Below are 21,390 nucleotides of genomic sequence, written 5' to 3'. Positions count from 1 at the left end.
AAAAGGGTTTGAGAAAAGCTTCCTGTAGAAGGTGAAATTTTAGTGAAATTTAGGACTTGAAGAAAACCAGGAGGTAGAGATGAGGAGGGTGAGCATTCCATGCCTAATAGCCAGTCAGTGATAATAGCTTTACAAAGATGAGCTATGAGCCCCACATTTTTATTAGGTTACAAAAACCAGTCATTTTATCCACCTGGACAATTATCTGATGAACAGAAAGAGAACGATAATAAGGTAGTGACTTATCTTCAGACTATTTCTATCAGAACTCTACCTAGTAATGTCAGATGAGAAAAATAATGGAGATAATGATTATAGCTAATTGCATTTGAAAATTTACAAAGAATTTCACATATCAGTTTTCTCTGGGAGTTTCTATAGATACTATGTAATATGGTGCAAAGATATTTACCTGAAATCAGAAGACCTGATTTCTAATCCACTTCTTGTGCTTCATACTTTTGTGACATTGGGCAATCACTTAGTCCTTAGCCTCAGTTGTTCATTTGTAAAAGAAAGGAGTTGGACTAAACTGTCTCTGAGATTCCATTTTTTGAGCAATGATTTCCTATTGAAATCTTATGATTTCCCATGTTACTGATGAGGGAAATGAAGCCTAGAGAGAGATGACTTGTGCATGGTCATATAACTAATGAGAGGCTCTTCTTTGCCAATTTCTTATTTGTTATTTATGTTGTCTTCAAGAGCACTTGAATTCTCTCCCTTTCTTCAAAAAGCAGTTTAAAGTCTCAGCCTTGATATCCTTACAGTTATTTTTCTTGAAAATATTACTACATATGCAAAGAATTTTAGTTCAGTGTGTGTGTGTGTGTGTGTACACAAATATATGTATATATATATATAAAAACACATGCTCATCTAAAATTCTACACAGATATATCTCTATGCCCATGTATATTCATGCTTATAATATATATGCACATATATATTACATATACATATATAAATACACATACACACATATCTCAGAAATCTTAATTCAATTTTTAGCTTAAAATTGGACTAAGATTTCTGGGTCATTGTGCATGTATACATTGATTACTGCATAATATTAATACTAGTAAAGCAGCTTGGGTTAATGAAAAAGAGAGATAGCTCCTAGCTTCTACATTTGTCATGTGATTCTGGGCAAGTCATTTTATCTCTCAGTGTCCTAGGCAACTATTATAAATTATAAAAAATATAAACAAATTATGTAAATATATACAATAAAAATGTATGAATTATAAATTATAGGGAAGTCTGTATATCTGCATTGGTACAAAGAGTATATTCACCTGGGAGTTCCTTGTATTAATGAAGTTACAATTCTAGTTCCTTTCTCTCTTCATTTTTCTATTTATAGAATAATAATAGCTCCTGTTTATATAATTTTTAATGCTTTATAAATAGTATTTTTTGTTAATATTCATTTTTAAATTTTGTGTTCCAACTTATAATACTATACATGTGAAGTCATGCAAAGCATATTTCTATATTTATTAATCATGTACAAACAGTATTTCATTTAATCTCATATGCTATGGAGTACATGCTGTTATCTTCATTTTAAGATGAGGAAATTGAACTCAGAAGGGTTGGATGACTTTTCCAGACACACAACCAATAAAGAAGTTTCTGAGATGAATTTCAAACCCCAAGTCTTCTTCACTTTGATATTCAACTCAGTATTGACCTCACATGGCTGCTTTTAGGGTATACATTGAAATACCCAATTCATGATCACAGAGTAAAGGCTTCGTTTTTAAAGAATTCATCCTCAAGCTTCACTATCTTATTTAATCAATTGTGATAGATCACTGCTTCATGGCAAGTTCTGTTTGACTTGGATTTCTGAGACTGCACTGTATTCTGCTATATTACAAACTATTAGTGGTAAAAATGAGCCTGATTCTTTGTTTTCACTGCTGTAGTAGCAAGTTTTACTCCCTTTAAAATCTAGTAATGGAGAGAAAGCAGCTGATTAGAGGTGAGAGTGGGATGCAATATAGTGTTCTTATGACTGGTCTTTGAATAGCACTAGAATTTTAGGTACTGTTCTGAGGCTACTTATTGGCATTCCTGATGATAAATAGCATGCTTGTTGCTTGATGAAATGATTCTTCAATTGAAAAAGAGTATGACATGTGGAAATTTTGTAGGTTCTTGCTTTTTGAGGACTGATCAGTTAGATGGGGAGACAGACTGGAAACTCCGCTTGCCTGTGGCTTGTACACAAAGATTACCCACTGCTGCTGTGAGTATACCCTCCTTTCCTAATCTTTATTGTCCTCCACCTTTTTGACTTTTCCACTTTTATTCTCTGTTCTCCTCTCTTCTTTCCTCTCTCTACCCTTCTTTCCTTCTCCACCTTTCCTTCCCTTACCTCTAAACTTTCCTTCTATGTCTTTTCCCTTTCCTTCATCTTCCCTTCTGTTCTCTTTCATACTTTCTCTTTTCCTTCCTCTCTCCTGTCTCCTTCCCTCTTTCTTTTTCTTTTATTTCATTTCCTTTCCTCTGTCTCCCCTTTTCTTTTTCCCTTTTCTTTTTCTTTTTCTTCACTCTTTTCTTCCCCTTTCCTCTCTCTTTTCTTCCCCTCTTCTTCCCTTTTACCTTCTCAGAATTCTGTTACACGATTATAAAGTAGCTTGCATGGAATCTCAAGTTCCTGTCAGAAAGACAACGTGGAACAGTGTGTTCTCCCTATTCAGTATCATAATCTTTTATGTTATTCTTTTTAGGACTTGGCAAGTCTAAATAGTATCAGTATCATTATCTTTAATGCTTTCATTTGTTTAACTAGCTTATCCTTACCAATTCATAAAAACTTTAAAGAACTAAATAGCTTCATTTTTATGACTTTTTTAAAATGAAAAAATTCTTGGGTCATTTCTAGGAAAAAAACAATGATATTCATATCTTGTAGGGCACAGAATTGCAAAAAGTATCTTTTTGGCAGATGGTAGACCGGGAGTGAGTGGGAGGAGAACAGGAACAAGAGCATAAACTGTCTTTAGCCTTTACAAGGCAATTTCTTATTTATCTAGTGCATTGTAAGGAAACAAAGTTCATTTAAAAAAAGAAATCTCCTCCAATTTTTCCATAAGTTGCAACTTTACCGAGAGAGTATCTGAGGTGTACTTTGCGATTTTAAAGACCACCTCGATGTAATATAAAGAGGCTACCTCATGATAAGAATGTTTAAATATTTGAACAAGCTACTAAAGGAAGTGGAGACCTTCTAAACAGGAGAAAACTTCATCTATCTGAATTGTTTGCATTAATCACTGGTAATATTTCTAAGTCCTTAACACTGGCACTGGGAAAAGGAGATAGAGAGGCAAAGAAGAAAGAATTAGAAGGGGAGGAGGAAGAGATAGAGGGGGGGGGGAACCCTTTATTTGGTGTGCACAGTGAAATGCCATAGAAATAACTTTAAATTGAAGTTCTCTGTGCTGGTTTAAGTGCAGCTTTTTGTAGTCTTATGATTTGGCCAGTATGATAGATGGTATGTAATAATTGACTTCAGGTGTTTGAAAGATTATCATATGAAGGAGGGATATATTGGGCCTAAATGTATAGATGTACCTGTGGCATGTAGATTTATGCTCCATATGAGGTGGACTGTAATAAAAGCTAGAGATTTTATTACAAGGAGTTCTATCTTGCCAGAAATCTTGAAGCAAAGGCTGCATTGCTATTAGTCATGAATATTGTAGAGGGAATCATTATTCAGATGAGGACTGAATGGCATCCGATTTCCCCCAGTTAAAAGATTATGGAATTCAGTTATTCTAAGATATACAATACATTTAAGACACAACTATTAAATTTTGGCATCATAAGGAAGCAGGCAGTGTGATGTAGTAGAGGGAGAGCTGGTCTCAGAGTTAGGAAAAAGTCTTGCCTCTGACACATTTTGGCTAAGTGACCCTGGGCAGTAATTTAACCTCTCAGTGTTCTCCAGGTGACTCTCTAAGTGTAGAAGCTTTAGTGTCTAGAAGCATTCGTGGAACAAATGCTCTCATTAGAAGTTCCTTGCACTAGTGTAATCACAGAACCAGGTTCAATGTCATCATAAAAGCAAGATTTTTGGAGGGTCACTTTTAAAATTTTGAAGAAAGCAGATCTCATTAAGTGGCAAGATTCTTTAAAAAAATCAAATTAGATTTTCATAATGTTTTGATATGAATGTCTTATAAAGCAAAAGAATTATTTAATAAAGTAAAATATTCTTTGAACAGATATCTAGTGAATGTAGAGTTTTTGCTGTTAGAGCAACTTCTAAGATTTTATTCTCTGTCTATTTAAAAGGACCTTCTTCAAATTCGATCCTATGTCTATGCTGAAGAGCCCAATATTGACATCCATAACTTTGTGGGAACTTTTACAAGGGTAAGTTTTTATGTATATATGGAAAAAATCCTTAAAAATGTTATAAATGTTCTTTTATATTGATAATGATATTGTCTTTGAGTGCATGAAAGAATGGGATGATGGGATATTTAGAAATAAGGATAGAGATTTCATTGATATGGGGAATGACTTGGTGAGGACATTCCCTAGCCATTCAGGTCTGCAACATTTTTGTTATTTACAGTATTAGACAGTGTTTAACTTAACTAGGTCATAGTGCTTGGCACATAGTGCTTAAATGCTTGTTGACTTGATTTGATGAAGTCAGTATTATCTGTTCATAACTCACTGGAGACTTATAGCTCTACAGAGCCATGTTAGCTATGCAGATTGTCATGGCATTACATAACCAAACAGTTAAGTACCTATACTGTGTTAGCTCGTTGAATCCAAGAACTTTTTAGAGCTATAAGGGATTTTAGAGATCATCTAATGCAATTCCTTTATTCTACAGTGGAAAATGGTTATAAATGACTTGTCTAACATCATACATAGATCTCTTGGTGGAGATAGAACTTGGAACTCAGATCTCTTGATTCTTATTGCAGTAAATGGCATGAGGTTGTTACATCTCCTTTCTTTATAGAAAGTAGATAGAAGAACCTCTGCCTTTTATAAAATTGGTTGAAGTAGAGTGATTGTGAAAGGACCCCAGATTAGGAAACAGAAAATCTTAGTTAGGTTTAGGTTCTTTTCTTTACTAGGATCTTATCTTGAGCAAGTTCCTTCTTTTGACCTTGATTTATTTTCATATAAATAAATGATGATCTTATAATAGTGTCATAATCACTGTCATTTTGTATCCTTTTTGTAAGAACCCACACAATAAATTTCTTCTTGATTTCTTGCTCAAGGACAAATTTTTGTGTCTACAGATGGATTTTCTTTCTGTTGTCAAAATGAAATCTATGTAACTTGTGCTTTCCTTTTCAATTTATTTGCCAGGAAACTTTAAAAAATACATTAATTGCTTAAGTGTTATGATCTTTTTGACTCAAAGTCTGGGGGCTTTCATCTCTTTTGCAGCTTCTTTTATTTGATTTCTTTTATTCTTAAATGTTTTCTATCACTTAGGCTTCTTCCGAAGTAAATGGAATATATCTTTTAAATTACAATAAATGGTTTTCATAAGGCTTGGTGGTACAGTGGGAGAGAACACTGGACTTGGGTCAGAGGCATCTGGATTGGAATCCTACTTCTGCTGTTTACTATTTGCAATTGTTTTTTTTCCCTTTCTGGGTCTCAATTTCTGATGAAATAAAGGGGTCTAGGCAAATTGGTATCCATATCTTTCTTCTCTTGAAGCCTAGTGTCTTTAGTCCAGCAAAAGAGTTGAAAAGGATTGGTTAGGCAGTGTAAAAGGAGAATTAGGAGAGAGTAGCACTGTGATATATAATGGCTTTTGTAAAACTCAAGATCAATCATTGGAGTATCATCTTCCCTTCTACTTCAGCAAGAAAAAAAGAAAAAGACTGGATCAAAGGAAGAGAAGAGAGGGACTGATAGGAGGGAACTTTATGTTACAGGAAAAATGGAGGAGTTTATAGCAAATGGCTTTGAAAGGAGATGGCTTTCTCACTGTCAAGACTAACATATCATGCCGTACCTCCTACTACCATGTCTGGGAACTTGCTTTTTCAATTATAATGTTTTTCATTCTCTTATTATCTATCAGCTCTTATGACTACAAACATTCACATTTCTCCCCCATCCTTAAAAAAATATTCATTTAACTCTGCCATTCTCTCCTTTATCTCTTCTTCCTGTCATAGTCAAACTCCCAGGAAGAAATCACCTATATTTGTTGCCTTCACTTCCTCAACTCCCACTCATTTCTTTGTAAACTGACTTTGTAACTTTGTAAACTTTGTAAAATGGATCCCCTCCATTCTACAGAAACTGCTTTTTTGAAAATTACTAGTTATAAGACGGTTAGGTGGCACAATGAACAGAGCATTGAACCTGGAATCAGGAACATCTGCATTCAAATGTCATCTGGGCAAGTCACTTAATTGTTGTTTGCCTCAGTTTCCTCACATGAAAAATGGGGATAGTAATAGCATCTACTTCCCCATGGTTGTTGGGAGAAAAAAATGAGATATTTGTAGAGCACTTTGCAAATCTTTTATAGCACCTTAAAGTGCTATATAAATTCTAGCAATGATGATGATTAACTGTTAAGTTAGGTGTCCTATTCAACCATCAGTCTCCTTGATCTCTGCTGCTTTGGATGTTGTCATCCATCCCTTCTCCCTACAACTCCTTCTTTGGTTTCTGGGGCTGGGATCTCTCTGAATTTTACTTGTCCCTGTTCAATTTCTTCTTTGTTGAATCACTAACTTCTCCTTGCTGAATATGAGGGCATTGCAAGGCTCTTTCTTCATACTTCTTTGGTTGTCTCATGTGTTCCCCTGGATTAAGTTATCATTCTTATGAAGATGAGTATCTTGCAAGTCATCCTTAATTCCACAGGTCCAACTAGTTGACAAATCTTGTTGATTATGTCTTTCACCCATCACATTCTCTAAACTTCCTGTTGCAGTAGGTTTTCAATTGAATTTTCCTGCCTCTAGCTTCTTCTTTCTCTATTTTGTCCTCCATGTGGTTGCAAGAATAATTTTTGCAAAACACAGATCTGATTATATTATTCCCCTGCTTAAAAATCTTTTTTTTTTTTTAAATAACTTTTTATTGACAGAACCCATGCCAGGGTAATTTTTTACAACATTATCCCTTGCACTCACTTCTGTTCCGATTTTTCCCCTCCCTCCCTCTACCCTCTCCCCTAGATGACAAGCAGTCCTATAAATGTTAAATAGGTTACAGTAGATCTTGGATACAATATATGTGTGCAGAACCGAACAGTTCTCTTGTTGCTCAGGGAGAATTGGATTTAGAAGGTATAAATAACCCAGGAAGAAGAACAAAAATGCACCTGCTTAAAAATCTTTAGTGATTCTTTGTTGCTCTCAGGACAAATAGAAATGCCTCAAATCAACATATAAAACCATATACAATCTAGCTGCAAGCTATTTTTCCAGACTTGTTTTATATTTCTTGTGCTTTACTTTCTAGTTACACAAATTCCCTAAACTCTATATTGGATCCTCCATTTCTAAGACAAAGCTACGTCACATACTTGGAACAGAAGCATTTCTAACTCTATTGGAAATACTGTTGTTATTGTTTTTCCCCCAAGATCCTATCTAACTCGTCAGGGGCAACTCCTAAAGAAAACTTTTTGTTATAGTTGTGAATCCTTTTCCCTTCCCTTCTCAAATTACCTTACAGTTTCCTATTTTATCCTTGTTTCACCCTGCCTCAAGTTTCACATATGCACCTCAAGGACTTTTATTTAATTTTTTGTTTTTGTATCTGTAGTACATGTCCAGCATCTAGCCAGAAAGTGCTTAAATAAATGTTAGTTGAAGTTAATTTTGTGAAATCCTCAAAGAGAAGAGTGACAACAGTTTGAAGTCTTCTCTTATGATTCCTATATACTTTCTTTCATTGCTTTAGATATAATGTGGGAGGGGAATGTAGGAATTCTGTGAGCTTGATAAATAAATATGTCTCCATCTTGATCTTTATCAGGAAGACAGTGACCCTCCCATCAATGAGAGCTTAAGTATAGAGAATACACTCTGGGCTGGCACAGTCGTAGCATCAGGTAAGTGTGTGATTTCTGAGGAATATGTTAGCAATTTTCAAAAGAAAAAAAATTATTTTATAATTAGAATAATCATCCTCTGTCAGTTGGGGAAATTAGTGGTAGAATGAAGTTTTTCACTTGTCCTAGCACCTCAGGGGAGTCGAGCTGACATCTAATTGCCTCTTTGACGTTTATAAAAGTGTAGGAATGGGAATTCCAATGGCCTGTGGGCCCTTCTGGATCATCCACTCTGAGAATAGGCCTTAATTGCTTTCTCTAGATTGACGTCCTAATCTGTAACAGAAATCGTGTCAGATTGAATGTCATGATAGAAGCTTGTGTGAGAGACAGCAAAGCAAGTGCAGCATTTAAGAAGGGAGCCAGTCAATATGGAAACATGTTATGGTTCAGTTTGAACTGTCATGTTTATCCATGGAGATGGGAGTAAAATTAAAGCTATTTGATTTTGAATGCCTATGATGAAATGCTCCCCAGGCATCCACAAATGGAAGTTTCCCAAGGATTCTTTACTGAAAACTATCAAATTTTCTGAAGATTGTGCCTTTGGGACCATGAGATTTCTTTTTTGCCCTCTCTCTGGTAGCAATTCTTGAGTATGTTACCAGCTCAGCAACCAATTAGAGTACAAAAACTACTTTACTAACATATAGGGGAATCACTGAATACACTAATAGGAATGAAATATGTCTACACAGATTCCTTGGTTAATGCGGCTTTATAGAAGGTAATGACTTGACCAGTGTCCCAGAGTATAGTGCCCTATAGATGTTGCAGTTAATATTAGATTTCAGGCCCTTGACTCCTAAACCTTTGTGCTTTTTTCAATTTATGTCTGATTCTTCATCAACACTATATAATATTGATGACATTATTGACTCAGTATGGGCACGCTGTCTTCTCATCTTCTTTTCCTGTCTTTTTTCCTACCTTTTTGGATATCTGTTATTCCATGACAGTAATTACCTTCCCAATGAGCCTTCAGAAAATATGAGTCACTACACTGAGACTCTGAGGATTGGTTCTGGAATTTACCACCTATATGATTTTGAATGAATGACTCAACCTCTTTGTGCTTCAGTTTCCTCATCTTTATAAGGAAAGGGTTATACTAGATGACCTCCAAGATCTTTCCAGCTACAAATCTATGGTCCCTGATGGCATATTGGTCTTTATGGCTCAATAATATTTCATTTTGGACCAAAAATGGCATTGTTAGTCATGAACCTGATCTATACTAAAAAGTGTCATACCTTGGGGAAAGCCTCATGCTTATTTTGACAGCTCTACATTTCACCATGTTTAGGAGGAAGACCAAGGTACTGTCAAATTCTGTGTAGTGGTCTGCTAGTAATGTTAACTTAATTAAAATAGCTCTGAGCCCCTACTGGGTAGAAATCCATCTGCTTTCCTGAATTTACGATATTTCATTGAGCCCTATTCATATGACTTTGACATTAAAGAAGCCAGTTTCCTATAGGAACAGACAGATATATTTGAATGATATATGCAATGTTTTACTTTATATATATATATATATATATATATATATATATATAAAATCAATAAAAATAAATAGATAATACATAATGGATTATCTATGATGTGACTGCATGCCAAGAGCTTCTCTTAGACCCATACCACCTTCAAACTGTGTATAAATATTTTCTCTACTCAAAAGTTTATCCAAGGGTACAATTCACATGTATAACTCTCCTCACTCCTTCCACCTCATCACAGGGTTCTTATAAGCAGGGAAGGGAGTGGAGGAAATAAACCCTAATTTTTTTTCTGGCATTTTTTTAGTTACACTAAGTTGTTTTTTACATTTTCTCCTCACTTTTTTTTTTTTTTTTGAAATTTTAAAATTCTTCCTTAAATTCTTTGAAAATGTCAATTATCCACCTTAACTTGGAATTTCTTGTATTGTTCTATTTCTATATGTATTTTCAAGTACCTTTTGCTTTTGCTGCTCTTATTTAAAAATCTTTTAAACTAAATAAGAATTTTCCTCCATTTGTTACCTATCAAATTTCTAGCACTATTTATATTTTAATATTTTCTATTATTTTTTGCTTTACTGGTATTATTCTATAATCTTTATATTCATAGATTATAGATTATTTTATGGTTTGTTCATTATCTTCTTGATAAAAATTCACATTAGAATTTCTAAAAAAATATGGTCAGTTTATATTCTGAGTCCATTACTTCTCTGTCTGGAGATGGATAGCATTGTCATGAATCCACTGGAATTGTAATTGATCATTGTTTTGGTCAGAGTAAGTCTTTAAAAGTTGTTTGTCTTTACATATTGGTGTCACTATATAAATCATTCATCTCACTCTGCCTCAGTTCATACAAATCTTCCGAGGAACCATCCCCTTCATCATTTCTTCTTTTTTTTAAAAAAAATTATGTTTTAAAGCACAAAGATTTTTTTATTTCTTTTTTTCTTTTTCAAATTCTCTCCTCCTTACTCCCTTCCTTCATCCCATGAGAAGGCAAAAAACCCCCAAAACTCATTATAAATATGTATAGTCATACAAACCAAATTTCTGCATTAGCTATGTACTTTTTAAAAAAGAAATTTACTATTTTTCTTCAATTACATATAAAAACAATTTAAATACTTTTTAAAATTTTGAGTTCCAAATTATCTCTCTCCTTCAAGCAGTGTGACTTAGGTTATGCATGTGTAGTCATGCAAAACATATTTTGATTTAAGTACTTCTGTGAAAGAAAACACAGACAAAAACTCAAGAAAAATAAAGAAAAAATATACTTCAACCTGCATTCAAACTCCATCAGTTTTTTTCCTCTGGAGATTGGTAGCATTTTTTATCCCAAGTCTTTTAAAATTGTTTTGAATCATTATTTTGCAAAGAATAACTAAGTTATTTACAGTTGAACATCTTGTAATATTTCTGTTACTATATATAATGTTCTCCTAGTTCAGCTCCTTTCATTTTGCATCTCTTCAGGTAAAATTTCCAGGTTTTTTTGGGAGCTTCCTGATTGTCATTTCTTATAGCACAATAGTATTTCATCACAGTATACATAACAATTCATTTAACCATTCCCCAATTGATAGTACATGCCCTCAATTTCCAGTTCTTTGCCACCACTAAAAAATGTTTCAAAACTATGTTTCTAAAAAATTGAAAAGAAGAAAAAGAAAGAGAAAAAATATGCTTCATTCAGCACTCCCTGTCCATCAATTCTCTATCTGGTGGTTGAGAACGTTTCATCTTAAGTCCTATGGGATTGTGGTGGGTCATTGTATTGATTAGATCTCTTAAGTCTTTCAAAAACAATTAGTGTTGCAGTTATTGTGTAAATTTTTCTGGTTCTGCTCATTTCACTTTGTGTCAGTTTCCATGTCTTTCCAGTTTTTTTTTTTCATATTCATTCCATAATGTGTAGAATCATTCCCCAAATTAATAGATACTTCTTTAGTTTCCAATTTTTTGTCACCACAACAAAAACTACTATAAATATTTTTCATATGTGGATCTTTTCCTTTTTCTTTTATCTCTTTAGGATATAGAAATAGTAATGAGATTGCTGGTTCAGAGTTTAATAACTTTTGGGCGTAGATCCAAATTGTTTTCCAAAATGGCTGGAGTAGCTTACAGGATTGCTGACAGTACTTTATTTTGCCTATTTTCCTTCAGTCTCTTGAGCATTTGTCCTTTTTCTTTTTTTGTTAGCTTAACCAATCTGATGGGTGTGAGTATACTCATACATTGTTATGATACAAGAATCAGTTTGTCATCAGTTCTATATTATTTGACAAAAATTCTGACAGCACCCTTCTGAGGTTCCTTTTCCCATTATGGAATGGCCAGACAATAATGTTCTTTTAAAGATATGTTGAGGCAGCTAATTGGTGCAGTGGATAGCGCACCAGCCTTAACAGTTAGTAAGACAAGAATTCAAATCTGGCCTCAGACACTTAATACTTCTTAGCTGTGTGACCCTGGGCAAGTCACTTAACCCCAAACTCATTTGCCCCAGCCAAAAAAAAAAATAATAAAGATATGTCTAAGGAATGCTAAATTTGGACTTGATTCCATAACCCTACTGGGAGTAGAAATTAAAAACAAGAAAAAACCGATAAGAGGAGCTTCATAACCAACTTGAGTAAGTGAGTTTTCTTCTTTTATAGAAAGACTAATGCCTCACCTTCAGGCTACTGTGAAATTAAAGGTTCTATGTTCCTGCTGTTGACAGTTAAACAAGCATAGATTGGCCATATGCCTGAAACCAGAGACTTCTGCCAGGTTTGAGAAGGATGTGCCCTAAATTAGAATAGCTGTATATATTGCTAGAGGAATTAAAGCTATGTCTCAAACCAGAAACAGCTGATTATTTCATTCCAATAAATTTAGCTTTTGATACTCACAAGTTTTTGTACAAGAGTGGTTTTTCATTTTTTTCTGTGGCTACCAGTTTACTACAATGAAGATGGTCTTTTAAAGAAGAGGGAAGACCATTATTTCCCCTGTCTTTTCCAGTGCACCAATATACTATATCTTCCTATAAATCTTCTATTGGGAATTCATTCAGCATGCTAGGGGTCTTCTGCTAGATTTTTTCAAGCAGTCATCAAGCATTTGTGAAGCATTTACTAAAAGTCAGGTACTATGCTAGTGCTGGGAAAACGAAGAGAGGCCAAAAAAAAAAAAAAAAAAAAAAACCCAAACCTCCCAAATTCTATGGTTTCTGCTGTCAATAAATTGTATTGACATTAATGAAGTACTGACTTTTGGTTATTCTTTGTTATACTACATTACTATGTTTAGTCTTTTTTCTATTTATTTTGCATAATTCTTTTTCTTTTGAAAAACATTATTTCCTTAATTTTTTATTTTAAATTTTTATTGATGTCTTTTGTTTTCATATTATCTTTATTTCAAGGATATTACACCCTTGTCTCTTATCTAATATGTCATCTTTTATAGCAAATAATTATGAAAGGGGGGAGGCAGAAAGCAGTCTGTCAATAAAAATTATTAAGCACCTACTATGGACAAGGCAGTGTATTAAGTTCTAGAGATACAAAGAAAGGCACAAGATGGTTCTTGCCCTCAAAGAGCTCATAGACAAATGAGGGCAACAACAATTCTGAACAGGAAAAATAGGAGATGATAACCATCAACTGGAATTGAGAAGGATTGGGAAAAACTTCTTATAGAAAATGGGATTTTTGCTGGAACTTGAAGGAAATCAGTGAAGCCAAAAGTGAAGATGGAAAAAATGAATTATTCTATATTTGGGGGACAGCTGGTGAAAATCTTCAGAGTTGGAAGTGGAAGTTCAACAAAACTTACCAACAGATCAGTTAGGATATTCGCAGAGAGTATAATTAAGGACAGTGACTGTAACTAAATATTGAGAGATTATATTCATAAGACCACAAATTGAAAGAGATTAAAGAAATCACTTAGTATAACCCTTTTCCCTTTACAAAGGAAAAAGCTAAGACTGCAAGAAGGAAAAATGACTTAGCCAAAGTGACAGGAATAATAGGTAGTAGAGAGAGGAATTCAACTCAGATCCTCTAACTTTATCTCCAATATTTTCCAATATTACCATACTGCCCCTATTTTAATATCAAATTCAGCTAGTCAAATATAGTGAATAAGAAGACTGATGGTAACTAAATAATTGAGCATATATTATGTATTTTAAGAGACTGTGTTTCTTTTCAGTTGTATACAGATACACAAAAATAAGGTGTTGCTAAAAAGGTCTTGGATTTTCTGCCTCAATTTTGTTTTTGCATATACATGTGTATTTTATTTGGATTTTTCTTTGAGGATTTTGAGCAGAAAACATATTTCGGATTACTAAAGGTTGTTATCCAAAATTTCCTCCCCTTTTAAAAATTATGCCTTAAAGCAGGAAAGTCCAATTGTTTTCAGCCGAATCCTCCCTGGGTATCGTAGACATGGTATAAATAGGTATTCTGTGACAAAATTTTCATGCTAGTAGTATTTTTCTTCTAAAATATTAACCATGAAATCATATATTTGTTGAAAATACTTTAAGTAGAACTTTTCAGTATGAAAGCAGGCTAAATTTCTTGTATTTTGTTCCAGAAGTCTTCAGATCCTCAGGCTCTCATACTAGCTCTTGTGGTTCTGTCAGTATAGTTCAAGTCCCAATTTATCGGAAAAGCATTGTCCTAAAGCCCAGACTTCAGCTAATTGGAGTGGACTGGTGCAGTTCAGCAGTGTCATGGAGTCTGTGGACTATCCTCAGACCAGAGTTCTTTAGAGTCTCTCATTTCTACCATCTGCTGTAGCCACAGGGACCACTGAAGGGGGTCTTGGCTGCTGCAGGAGTAGCCTGCCATCTGCTGATGAGAATGCTCAGCTTTCTTCACTCAGCCAGTTGGCTAAGAGTGAATATACAATATTAAAGTTAAGGTTCTGAACTTTCTAAATGTGCATTATATCCAGAAAAAAAATATACACATTAAAACTAATGTAGAAGAAAATTTCAGATCCTTTGGTTTGAGAATTTGGGCTTATTCTGCATGTGTGTGTGTGTGTGTGTGTAAAACAACTTTCAGATTTTTGTGTTTCATTCTGAGGATTAGTTGTTTATGATAGACTTTAATTCATTCCATCCAGAGGATCTGGATTCAAATTGCAATTCTACGACTTTTTACCTGAGTGTCTTTGAATAAGTAACTTGACCTTTCTGGATCTCATTTAACCTTATCTATAAAATAGGGTTGGATAAGATGACCCTCAACATCTCTTCCATCTCTAATATGAGAATGTATGAATGCTAGCTACTCTCTTAACAGAGCATCCGTTATTTTTAGATCCAGTGGTGCTGCAAGCAGCAGCTAAATCTACATGCAGTAGGTGCCTATAAATGTTTATTAAGTTAATTTGGTTTGCCTGTTGGTTTAAAACCATGGAAGAGAATAAAACTTTTAAGGAAGCTTCCACTTTTTCTAAAGTGCTATATTTCCCGTCATTAAAAACTATGAATACACAACAGTGATTCATTTGTAACTTTGTTTTAAGAGCATTGTTCCTTCACATTTATTTTTTACTGCTAAAGTCTTTTGACTTTATATGGATGCATATTTTTGCAAAAGCAAAATTCTTAGATGACTATTGGGTTGCTCAATTTTTTATCTGTTTTAAAAAAGAGGCATGCTTTTCAGATTTCCAGATGATAAAAAGGCAAATCTATGTTGGGACAGAGTTAGGATCCAAAAAGACAACAACAAATGAGAACTTTGGGCCAGATCAAATAGATGAAATTTTATAGGAAAAGATAGATGTTTGGGCTTATATTTGGGTTTAATAAAATCTAAGTAAAATGGGAGTATATTGGTATAGATGTCAGTTTCTACATACAAGGCTTGTGTGTCATCATGGACTTTAATCTGTGTGATATGGCAGCTAAAAAAAACTTAGTTTAATCTTCAATGCATTTTGAGAGAGAATCAAGGAATAGAGAGTTGTTATTTCTGTTCACCTTTGCTCTGGTCCAATCATGTGTGGAACATTTAGTTTATGTCTAGGTGCCACATTTTAGGAAGGAAATCAATAAACTGGATTATATCCAGAGGAGAGTGACCAGGATGTGGAAGGATTTTTAGTTCATTTCCAAAAAGCACCACTTGAAAGAATTGGGAGATGTTCAGCTTGGAGAAGAGAAGACTTGAGGCTAACATGATGGCCATTTTCAGTTATTTTAGGTTTGTGGGTGTATGTGTCAGGGAATTAGAATCAGTCTCTTTGATCTCAGAAGGTACATGGAGGGACAAAAATGGAAGTTTTACCTAAAAAAAGGTTTTTTGATGTAATGTAAATATTGCTAACAGTTAGAGCTATCCAAAAGTAGAATAGACTTGCCTTGGAGATAATGGGTTTTACCTCCTTGGAGGTCTTCAAGAAGAGGTGATTGACTTCATCAAGTGTGCCATAGAAAGGATGCTTGCACACATTGATTCCATCCAATCCTGAGATTCTGTAAATGTATGTAAACATCTTAAAAGGAGGAGTTTACATTTCACTCTTCAATAGGAGTGAAATGATTTTTTAAAAATAAAAATAACTAAAAATAATGTGACTTCCATCTTAGGTGACAAAACAACAGTTGTCATATCCCAGTGACATTGTGTTTCAGAGAGGTTGCTTCCATGCTGTTAGTCTGGCTGTGCTTCATTACCTTCTTTAAGCAACTTGGCAGCTAATATTTACTGAGCTTCAGAGGTAACACTGATAAACTGGGCATGAGTCTTTAGCAAGTATAGCCTCATAGCCATGTGGAAGAAAATCACTTCTCCTGATTGGACGATTCCAGTTGGCTTTATAGCTGGAATCCCCTTTTTATACAGTACTCTATCAGGGTTCCAAAGGATATAGTGGGTAACAAGATTTAATTTTCTATTCCTGAATCATTAGAATCACTACAATGTCATTACTAGAATCAGTAGCAGAATTTAGTGACAATTTTATCTGTATTGCTACTAAGAATCTCAGGCTTGATTTTCTAAAAGGAAAGATTAGTGTATAGTTTCAAATTGTAATCTAGTGTAGTTTGAGTGGATTTCCAAATACTTGAAAAGATTTGTGATCTTACTAGCCTAGTGGTTTTACCTAGTGCTAATCCTGCCACTAGTGTAGGTTGCACACACTTGTTTTAGTTGAAAGTCTGATGAATCTAAAAAAAATCATCCATTTATGGCCACTTTTTTAATGAACTTCTTTTAACATAGCTTGACTGCTCCTGAAATAACATATTCATGGTCTGTGGCTAGACTTGAAGTCTTTACATGAGACTTGAAAAAACTTATACTTCATTGATAAGATTGATGAGAATATACACTCATTTTTATTCCATGAAGAAGCTTCAGGCAAGAATTTTAGTAAGAGTTTCCCACATATGATTCAAATTGTCTCTCTTCTCTAAAGGGTATCTTAGGAGTATCTCCATCAACACAAATCTCAGTTCTGAGATAATTCTCTAGAAGATTTTTGATTACTATCTTAATCTATATTTGAAATACCTCAGAAATTTTAAAGTTTCTTGTTATTAACTTTAAATAGATCTAGTCACATCCTCAGACACTGACCATTTGAAATAGATTGAATAAAATTAAATTTCTTAGAATCTCACTTGTGTTACATTGGGTACCATCAGTTCTGATGACTGAAAAATGTGGCATTTAGGGACCATAAGTTAATAGTTTACATTTCTTTAGCATATGCAATTTATAAAATATCTTTCCCCACACAACTGGAAATTAAATCCCAGATCTTTAACTCCATTTTCAGTGTTCTTGCCAATCCTTTATGTCAGCCCCTTCCCTCATCAACCTCCCTCAAAAAAACAGTTTATTTTATTTGGGAGTAGCAATGTCTTCACTAATAATTCATTTGATCTTTTCTTTTTTCAATGTTTCTGTCTTTAGGCACAGTTGTGGGTGTGGTCCTTTATACTGGTCGGGAACTAAGAAGTGTCATGAATACTTCCAATCCAAGAAGTAAGGTAGGTTAGAGGGAGCCTGCACAAATGGAACCCAATTCAGTACTATTTTAATATGTATTATTATTAAAGATATGTATGTTAGGTATTAGCAATAAATAGCAATCATTTTTAGCAATTCATTAATTATATTTGTATTACCAGTGCTCTTTTGCTGTCAGGCACATAATAGGCACTTAATGTTTGTTGATTGTTAGGAAGGTATATTTGGAGCTATGGTTAGGAGAGAAATAAAATAGGCAGAAAGCTGCTTAGGCTTTAATAAATGGTTGGGACACTTGGGAACATTTTTTAAACTGATGCAGAAGATACTGATTTCTATGGACTTTAGGGATTTATTTTGGGATAACCCAGATACCTTTCTAATAAATTCTCCCCAGGAGCTCATGGCAATCTTTTGTGAATACACTTACTGTTATAGGTCTCTAGGGTTAGTTCTCTCTTGCCATTGTCCCGATTAAAGTATCTACATCTGGAATCAGCAGAAATATTCCTCATATTAACAGATGAATTTTCTTCCCTTCCAGACACAGTGTCCCATTTCTTTTGTACATTCCTTGATCCAGGGAAATTGGAACTCCTCCCCCTCCTTTTTTTTTTATTTTTTTATTTTAACTGTCCAACACCTATTTTTTCCCCTCGAGAAACAAATTAGTCATTTTTTCTTCTATTTCATTCTATTGTTCTATTTCATGAACTTCAAGCTGTGTGAATTGAAATGTAATGAATAAAATTCCTGCTTTAGAGAAACAAAAAATATTCCAGGCTTAAAAGGGTACAAATAGGGGATATGTGTTAAACTTTGTGTCTCTTTTCCAAGAATTGATCTACCTAAGTGTGGTTTATCATCATGTTGATTGACAGTTGATTTTTTTTAAAGCAACTCATGACATAACTAAGGAGTTTGCTGGGTTGCTTTCTATCTGCTGGTAGAAGGAGTCTCCCCATGAATGAAATAATTGGGCCTTGAAATATTGAAATTAAATCACCTAAATTCTCCTGACTTCAAGATTTCCTCTTATAATATGAGGGCCTTGGACTAGATGGCCTCTGAAGACCTTTCCAGCTCTAAGGTTATGATCCTTTAGCCATAAATCAAATTTCATTTATTATAGAGAATGCTCAAAACCTCCAGGGAACAATAGCTTAGTGGGAATGATAGCTTAATTTTGTCTGAGATGCACAGATGACAGCTTTAGGCAGGGAATAATATTTTAAAATATAGTCTGTCATATCAGTTTCTATGTGAAAAGTGACAATTAGCTTAGAAGAAGAGTCTTAATTTGGTTCCATGGCCTTGATTTTTTGAAAATTGTATTTCAATACAATTAATTCCCTTTTTAATGCTAGTATTTTAATGTATTTAAAAACATTATTCTGAGAAAAGGTTCATAGACTTCATCATGCTTTTAAAGGGATTCAGGATGCAAAAAAAGTTAAGGACCCCTGATCTTAGAATTTGAAAAGAATTGCAAAATCATATATTGGTGATGAATTTTTTTGTAGGGTAGTAACTGCTGTTTAGAGTTATGTCAGATTCTGCACACACTAAAACAAGTGTGTGCAACCTACACTAGTGGCAGGATTACCACTAGGTAAAACCAATCCTGAGATTCTTAGTAGCAATACAGATAAAATTGTCACTAATGTCAGAGTTATGTCTCCTAATTAAGAATTAGGAGAAGGAATTCATAGCTTGTAGGTATGGGAATGGAAATTATTTAGCTCAACTTCTTTTTACAGAGTTGAGACTCAGAATTCGAAAGTGACTTGACCAAGGTTACATGTTGAGTTATTGGTTGAGTCAAGAATGAAACCCAAATCTCCTGACTTTAAGTTTGGAGTGACTTAGACCTATTTATGGTGAATTGTCATGTCATATAGGGAACTTTATAGAGAGGGAGCATAATATAGAGCTAGAGAAATGTACTAGGAGTTAGGAAGACCTGAATGAGCCCTCTCTCTGACTGATACTGGCCTTTTCATCCTGGGCAAAACACTGTCTTGGTATAGAGAATTGTTTATGCAGAGCTTTCTAATATAGATGAAAATTACTGATTTTTCTGATTTAAAAAAAAGTAGAACAGAGACCTTGCAGTTCTTTTTAATTGTATCTTTATTTTTTTATTTTTGGGATTTCAATTCATTAAACAATTATTAATTACCTACTATATGCTAAGCCCTGGGAAAACAGTTTATAAAAAGAAAGACAGACCCTGACCCTGTGTTGTCTTTAAATTCTTTAAATAAGGATATTTAAATCTAATGGGAAGGAATTGTAGCATTTCAGTTGTGAAATAATTGTATCTTATCTCTAGTTTGCAAATACCATTTAAACAAAGAATAATAAATCATAATATAAAGATTTTAAGTATTAATTTTAGTTGTGGATATATTTGTATATATATTTACACACATATATATCTACATATACACATACATATACCTATAAATAAATAAATTACACACATACACACATACTCCTCTACACATATAAAATTTTTTTGATCCAGATCTTTGTTTTCTTTGTTGATAAATCTCTCTGATCTAATCTGCAAAGCTATTCTGTCAGCTTGAATTGGTACACTTTTTATTTTTATTTTTTTTTAACATATGAAGAAGTGATTTCATGGTGAGGAAAAATGATCTCTTGGATCCAAACTGATTTATATTATGTAGAATATCAAAATAGGAAAAAAACTGAAAGATAATTCAGTGTAAACTTCTCTTTATTGAATAAACTGGAGACCCAGTAAAATAAAACCAGTGATTTTTGTCGAGGTCACAAAGCCAAGTAACAGGGGTGGAATTTGCATCCTGGTTTTCTCACTCAAAGGTCAGTACTCTTTTCACTGTGCTTGCTGTCACATTGGTAACCTCTTCTCCTTATGTCTAGGAAAGGGGAGAAAAGGCCATTATGAAGATTTTCTGGACTTGTGCTTCTGAGTTCTAGCATTCAGAACCCAATTGGCTTGGAATCAGAAATCATAGGAGGTAGAACTGGCAGGATTTTAGACAACACCTATTCCAATTTCCTCATTTTATATTTGAGGAAAATGAGGACCAAAGAGAGGAAGTAATTTGCCCCAGGTCAGGTAGTAAGTACCAGATTTGGCATGATTTGAACTGAGGTCTCGACTCCAAATCTAGTGCGCTTTCTTCTATACCATGCTGACTCTATCTCATCCTTTTACTGTCCATGTGGATGAAAGTCTCAAATTAAAGGTATGCATTTCTTCAGGTGTAACAATTGTTTTCTAGCCAGGTATACAGTCACAGGGTGAAATATCTCAGACTGCCTTTTCCTCTTTCCTGTTTTCTTCAAGATTGGCCTTTTTGACCTAGAAGTAAACTGCCTCACGAAGATATTGTTTGGAGCTTTGGTTGTGGTGTCTCTCGTCATGGTGGCATTGCAACACTTTGCTGGCCGTTGGTATCTGCAGATCATTAGATTCCTTCTCTTGTTTTCCAACATCATTCCCATCAGGTAAAAGGTCTGAGGAACCTGCGTTTTCATGTTGTGGTCATTTAAATGTGTATTAGCCTTTAATGTACAATTTCTTATTTCAAAATCATGCCCAGTGACCTTTTGGACTATTAAAAGGGAGGAGATTATTCTTTTGGATAGATCGATGGTGTTTAGTAGATACTATGCAGGAATGAAAATCAGGAAAGAAGCATGAGTTAGGGTTCTGCTCTACAACGAATTAGCAAGTCAGTTAATGTTTTAACTCTGCTTTTTAAAAAATGTTAAACATGTATAATTCTTCTACACATAT

The 21,390-nt window shown here is 34.1% G+C and overlaps 1 protein-coding gene across 1 annotated transcript in view; it reads left to right on the top strand.

Moving 5' to 3' along the window:
• Positions 1 to 21,390, top strand: part of ATP9A (ATPase phospholipid transporting 9A (putative)) — a 154,917-nt gene that overhangs the window by 64,014 nt on the left and 69,513 nt on the right. Inside the window, exons 7-11 of the mRNA XM_031951642.1 lie at positions 2,163 to 2,257; positions 4,315 to 4,395; positions 8,011 to 8,086; positions 17,538 to 17,614; positions 20,938 to 21,098. Of these exons, the coding sequence (XP_031807502.1) occupies positions 2,163 to 2,257; positions 4,315 to 4,395; positions 8,011 to 8,086; positions 17,538 to 17,614; positions 20,938 to 21,098 (490 nt within the window). The remainder of the gene's footprint in view (positions 1 to 2,162; positions 2,258 to 4,314; positions 4,396 to 8,010; positions 8,087 to 17,537; positions 17,615 to 20,937; positions 21,099 to 21,390) is intronic.

The sequence above is a fragment of the Sarcophilus harrisii genome, chromosome 2 (assembly GCF_902635505.1).
Source record: "Sarcophilus harrisii chromosome 2, mSarHar1.11, whole genome shotgun sequence".
NCBI lineage: Eukaryota > Metazoa > Chordata > Mammalia > Dasyuromorphia > Dasyuridae > Sarcophilus > Sarcophilus harrisii.
The sequence above is the reverse complement of the archived record's forward strand: the minus strand, read 5'-3'. Positions and strand labels throughout refer to the sequence as shown.